At 36.7% G+C, this 5,947-nt stretch overlaps 1 gene segment (V, D, J or C); it reads left to right on the top strand.

The window, feature by feature from the left end:
* Positions 1 to 714: 714 nt before the first annotated feature.
* On the top strand, positions 715 to 1,349 carry LOC148121782 (immunoglobulin kappa variable 1-39-like). The segment is given in 2 exon segments: positions 715 to 888; positions 1,012 to 1,349. Coding segments are annotated over 2 exon segments (372 nt in total).
* Positions 1,350 to 5,947: the final 4,598 nt, after the last annotated feature.

The following is a 5,947-nucleotide window of genomic DNA, read 5'->3' as shown; positions in this document are numbered from 1 at the left end:
TTCCTATAAAATCTCACCAACATGAAAGCCCAAATGTGATCTGAATAAGTAGGACACCAGTGAACCTGCCAAAGTAGATGGGAAAAAGTCATTAGGCTTCACCTCTATATAAAGAACTATAGAAAACTAAATAAAGCTGGGAGAAGTCTTCCTTCCTAGGAAAAAACACAGCAATCAGTTGTCCATGACCCAATGATTTACTTGAAAACATACATACAACACAACAGTGCTGTGTATTCATTTTGCATGTATATGTGTCAATTTAATAAATTTATGTAGGTATATACATACATTTGTGAAATGAATTAATATTTTAAAAAGGCCAAGAATTGCAAGAAGATTAGGAAAAAGTATTTAGTATTTGGGAATCATAAGTGTGAGGAAAGCTAGGGAAGAATTGGTACAATTAAACTTTAGTCTTACATAAAAACAGTAAAATAGATGAATATCACCTCGTTAACAACATCTACAGATACCTATGAAAGGATCCTGTAACCATTTATATACTGTTTAATATGGTGCCATAAGTCACAGCCCATGACATGGAGGGGAATTGAATAGGAAAACATATACTGAAAATGAGAGAAATCAAAAGAGGTGCAACTCATCGACTGATGTTGTTCTTTGGTTTCCAAACAGGACTATATTCCATTTAAATAAACCTGTATTGCCTCTGTGATCTGCAACACAAAAGATTCACTGACCTGACCAAACCTGTGACTGTACACAGACTTGCTGATTTGCATGTGTTCATAACACAGCCCATTACCATGAGGATTCCTTCATAATCAGGTCACACCTTGTGCTGGAGTCAGTCTCACACTGGTCACAGAACAGACATGAGGATCCCAACTCAACTCCTGGGGTTGCTGCTGCTCTGTCTTACAGGTAAGGAAAACAGCATTGGAAATTTAATCAGCTGCCTCTGGTCAGTGCTTCCTGGTCTCAGGGAAAGTCCTCTTATATTAGAATTAATTGTGTGGAAACTTGTTTTCAATTTTCCAATCTCAGGTGCAAGATGTGACATCCAGATGACCCAGTCTCCAGCCTCCCTGTCTGCATCCCTGGGAGACAGTGTCACCATCACTTGCCGGACAAGTGAAGACATTTATGAAAATTTAGCATGGTATCAGCAAAAACCAGAGAATCCTCCTAAGCTTCTGATCTATAATGCAAACAGCTTGGAAGATGGGGTCCCATCAAGGTTCAGTGGCAGTGGATCTGGAACACAATATTCTCTCAAGATTGATGGTCTTCAGTCTGAAGATGTTGCAACTTATTATTGTCAACAAGGTTGGAATCCTCCTCCCACAGTGATTCAAGCCATGACATAAACTGTCACAGGAAGCAGAAGTGAGAGTCAAGGCTGTTGAAATTCCTCTTTCTGTGGTCTCCAGCTGCTGACAACATTTCTCTTAGCCAGAATTTAATAGTCAATGTGTTTTTTTTTTTTAATATAGGTATCGGAGAAAATTTTTAAGTTTCTAAATCTCTGTTAAATCTCTGTCGTCTTGCCGGGCACTTGCAATAAAAATCCAGAATACTTCTCACAACTCATACAAAAAGCAACTTTTTCTGAGTAAGCACTAGAATTACTACAGCACCTAGAATTCAGACATGATGTCAAATTTCTCTCTCTCTCTCTCTCTCTCTCTCTCTCTCTCTCACACACACACACACACACACACACACACACACACACACACACACACATGTATCTTTTAAATCTTGAGTATATGAGTATTTAGGATGGGCAGGTGCCTTAGTAGTTGACAGCACTGGCGACACTTCAAGAGGGCCTAGGTTTTATTTCCAGCAACCACATAACTGCTAAAAACTACCAATAACTCCAGTTTAAGGGCATCTGATCCCCTCTTTTGGCTTTTGAGTCGATTGTACTCTTATGGTACACAAACATTTATATGAGAAAATCATCAATACAATATAAAATAAAAATAAGTTTTGGATATTTGAAAAATTTAAAAGACTAGTATTCAGACAACCTAATACTGGGAAGAGATTCTTCTCAGAATCCATGGTCCATTTGTCATTGAAAGGAAGTTTTCCTGACCACAAGGTCTTCTGTGAGGGTATCAACTCTTATCATATGCATGGATGAGAGAAGGCTTTAGTGAACTGTCAATTTCTCTACTTATTAAAAAGGCAGTTATCTTTGATACTTTATTATTGCTGTGATAATAGTAAAGTATCCAAAATATTTTCTTTATGTAAGAAAGCCTTTAATTTTGGGACTCAGAGTTTCTGGTTTTGCTACAAAGAAAGAACATCCGTATGGAGTTTCTTCAATGGGCATTATCTTCTACTAAATAGATACATGCTGTCAGTAGCATGTCCCAATGTCATGAAAAGCCTCATGCTATTAAAACTTTTTAAATGCCAGATTCTGTATATCTCTGAATTGTCTTAAGACCACCTATTTAACTAAAATGTATCTGTTTAACCTTGAAAACATACTTAAGTGTAGTTAAATGAGTGGCGGGCTGCTTCCGAGTCCTACACCACTTAACATAACTACAAGTTTGATTATTATAGATAACTAATAAACACTATTTCTTAATTTTACATTATATTTTCATAATTGAGATGCATAGGTGTAATACTTTAAACAAAAGTAGAAACACACACTCACACACACACACACACACACACACACACACACACACACACACATATATATATATAAAATAGCAAAAATGTTCATGAACCTTTATCAATATACAAAAATATATACCCAAGGTAAAATATTTAAGACTAGTATTTGCTCTTGTTGTTTAAAAGTAGATTCAAAAATCTATCTTATGCTATAATTTCTGTATTTCCCCATCTTTTTTGGATGAAGGTTCTATAGTAATATTTAAGATAATCATCAGTCTGACTACAGGGCAAGACCAGTTCAGGCACCCTCTCCTCTATTGCAAAGGGTCTAAGCTAGGGTTATCCTTGTAGATTCCTAGAAGTTTTTCTAGAGTTTTTCTTGCTAACCCTATAATGGCTCCCTCAATCAAGATACCTCATTTCTTGCTCTCATATATGTCCTTCCTCAATCTTGATTATCACATTCCCTCAAGTTATTCTCAAACCCTTCTCCCCTCCTCTTCCGCTTTACCCCTTCCTTCTACCCCCAGCCCCCATGTTAGAAATTATGTCAAAAGATCTTCTCAATTTCCAATTTCCAGGTGGTACATATACATACATACATACATATATATATATATATATATATATATATATATATGTTTTTTATTTGGGTTCATCTTATTACTTAGCATCTCTAGGATCATGAACTATAGGCTCAATGCCCTTTGTTTACAGCTAGTATCCACTTATGAGTGATTGCATACCATATTCATTTTGGGGGGATCTGGATTACCTCACTTAGAATAGTGTTTTCTAATTCCATTCATTTGCATGCAAAATTCAAAATGTCATTGTTTTTTACCTACCACTGAGTAGTATTCTAATGTGTAGATCTGCCACACTTTCTTTATCCATTCTTCAGTTAAGGGGCATCTAGGTTGTTTCCAGGTTCTGGCTATTACAAATAATGCTGATATGAACATAGTTGAAAAATGCTTTTGTAGTATGATTGAGCATCTTTTGGGTATATTCCCAAGACTAGCATTGCTGGACTTTTATGTAGGTTAATTCTAAATTTTCTGAGAAACTTCCATACTGATTTCCAAAGTGTCTTAATCAATAAGCAAATCAGAGTAAACAAACAGCAGACTGATTTACCTCTAATATATTTTGATATTTTCTGTTAGAGTATATTGATTTGCTCCTTAGACATTTAGTGCATATGACATCTGGATCCCCCGAAGGTTTTTGTTTAGAACTTTATCACTGTGGGAGGAAGATCTGTAAACTCTATGCAGTAATAAACTACCAAGTCCCCAGGCTCCACCCTACAGATTTTTAGGGTGAAATCTGTCACTGATGTGCTACTGAACTGATCTGGGACACCAAAAAATACATTAGAAACTTTATAGATCAGACCCAGTATACTATGTTATGTATTCTGGAAGAACCAATGAAAATAGTTGATTTCATCACTATATACAAGACTCTGATAAAGACCTGCAGGAGCCATAATCTGACTCTCAAAGGTGACAAGGATAGAATGTGGAATCTGGGACATTCTGATATCTCAAATGATATCTGAAATAAAAAAGAGTTGTACAGTAATTTGCAACATTACAAGGGTCTGTTTGCCACTCTTTGATATTTATTTCAAGTAGCATGATCATGTTGGTTGAAGCAGTTAAACCTCATACTTCACAATATCAGTTTCAAAAGAGCAAGGAATCTAAAGAAGACAAGACAATTTAAAGGACAAAGTGTCCTCTAAGTGCAGATTTGACCTCCTCCATTTATCTCTACTGGAATTTGTAGCAGAGCCTAACTCCTTCCACAATATCCCCCACTTTCACAGTTCTAATTACACCATGCCACATTGAAATACAAGATTAATACGCCCCCAAAGTACACAAGGTCAAACCTCAATAAGGGCAGCATTTGGCCTCAGGAATTCCCTTGTTTTCACACTCTCTGACCTTCTGTTCTCCTCTGCCCTTACCAGGGTTTCAGAACACAAGCAGTCCCAAGAGCAGGGCACTACACTCAGAATGAAACTAGGAAGCCACGTACAATCAAGGCAATTTCAGCTTGACCCTTATCTCAGATTTGCCAGAGAGGGCCTTCCTATGGAGAGATATGCAAATCCCCTGGTGGGTGCAATATAGTGAGCCAAACTGCCAGGTCCAGTGGGAATAAGGCATCAGAGGCCTAGTACCTCCCCACTGAAGAACTTGATATAAGGTTTCTTCTGAGTCTCAAAGAATAGGATTTAGGAGATCTCAGACCTGTGTCCACAGAAGAAGGAATATACTTTATTGTTCTTTATTTCTGCCCACTTAAAGATCTTCACACAGTTCAATTCAAGATTTAACGTTTTCTTTCTTTTTCCACTGTGTATTAGTTTTGTATTTGTTTATTGTGTGGATCTGATTTCCTTAGTAATTTATTTCAAAACAAGATCTGAAATTTTTTATTTTGCTAAGTCAAACACCTAATATGAAAGGAATAGATGTTAAATATGTACTGAATACAGTTTAGTGTACATTCACAATGCTGCTGCATCTTAATATAACATGATGTCCAAGGGCTTCCCTTGTACTCCATCATTTGTAACCATTCCCTACAAGACACCAAGATTACATTCTTGGCACCAACTACTGTAACCTGGTATTTTCCCTATATTTAAGCATCACATATTTAGGTAAGTACTCATATGTAAACACACTCTCTTAGCTTTGCATGTGACAGAAAAAAAATATTCCGTAGCTAATTCCCCAATGAGTAGTCCACTTTGAGTCTTTTCTTGTTTCCAGTTCACATGGAAAATGTTGAGCAAAAGCACAGTAAAAATTGTAAGATTATTTCTAAGTTAAAGGATGCTGTGTATTACTCTAGTATGTAAATGTACAACATTTTCCTTATCCATTCTTCATTGGAGGGGCATTTAGGTTGTTTTCAGGTTCTGGCTATGACAAACAATAATGCTATGAACATAGTTGAACACATGTCCTTGTGGCATGATTGAGCATCCTCTCGATATTTACCCAAAAGTAAATATCTTTATTTACGTCTTGAGGAAGGTTGTTTCCTAATTTTCTGGGAAATCATCACACTTAGACCCAAAAGGGGCTGTACCAGCTTGCATTTCCACCAGCAATGCAGAAGTGTTCCCTTTACCCCACAACCTCTACTGCATAAGTTGTCATCAGTGTTTTTTTGAACTTGGCCATTCTTACAGGTATAAGATGGAATCTCAGAGTTGTTTTGATTTGCATTTCTCTGGTGACTAAGGATGTTGAACATTTCCTTAACTGTATTTCAGCCGTTTTAGATTCCTCTGTTGAGGGTT

This window comes from Myodes glareolus, chromosome 6, assembly GCF_982192425.1.
Source record: "Myodes glareolus chromosome 6, mMyoGla1.1, whole genome shotgun sequence".
In the NCBI taxonomy this organism is placed as follows: Eukaryota; Metazoa; Chordata; class Mammalia; order Rodentia; family Cricetidae; genus Myodes; species Myodes glareolus.
Note: the sequence above shows the minus strand (reverse complement) of the source record. Positions and strands in the feature narration are given on the sequence as shown.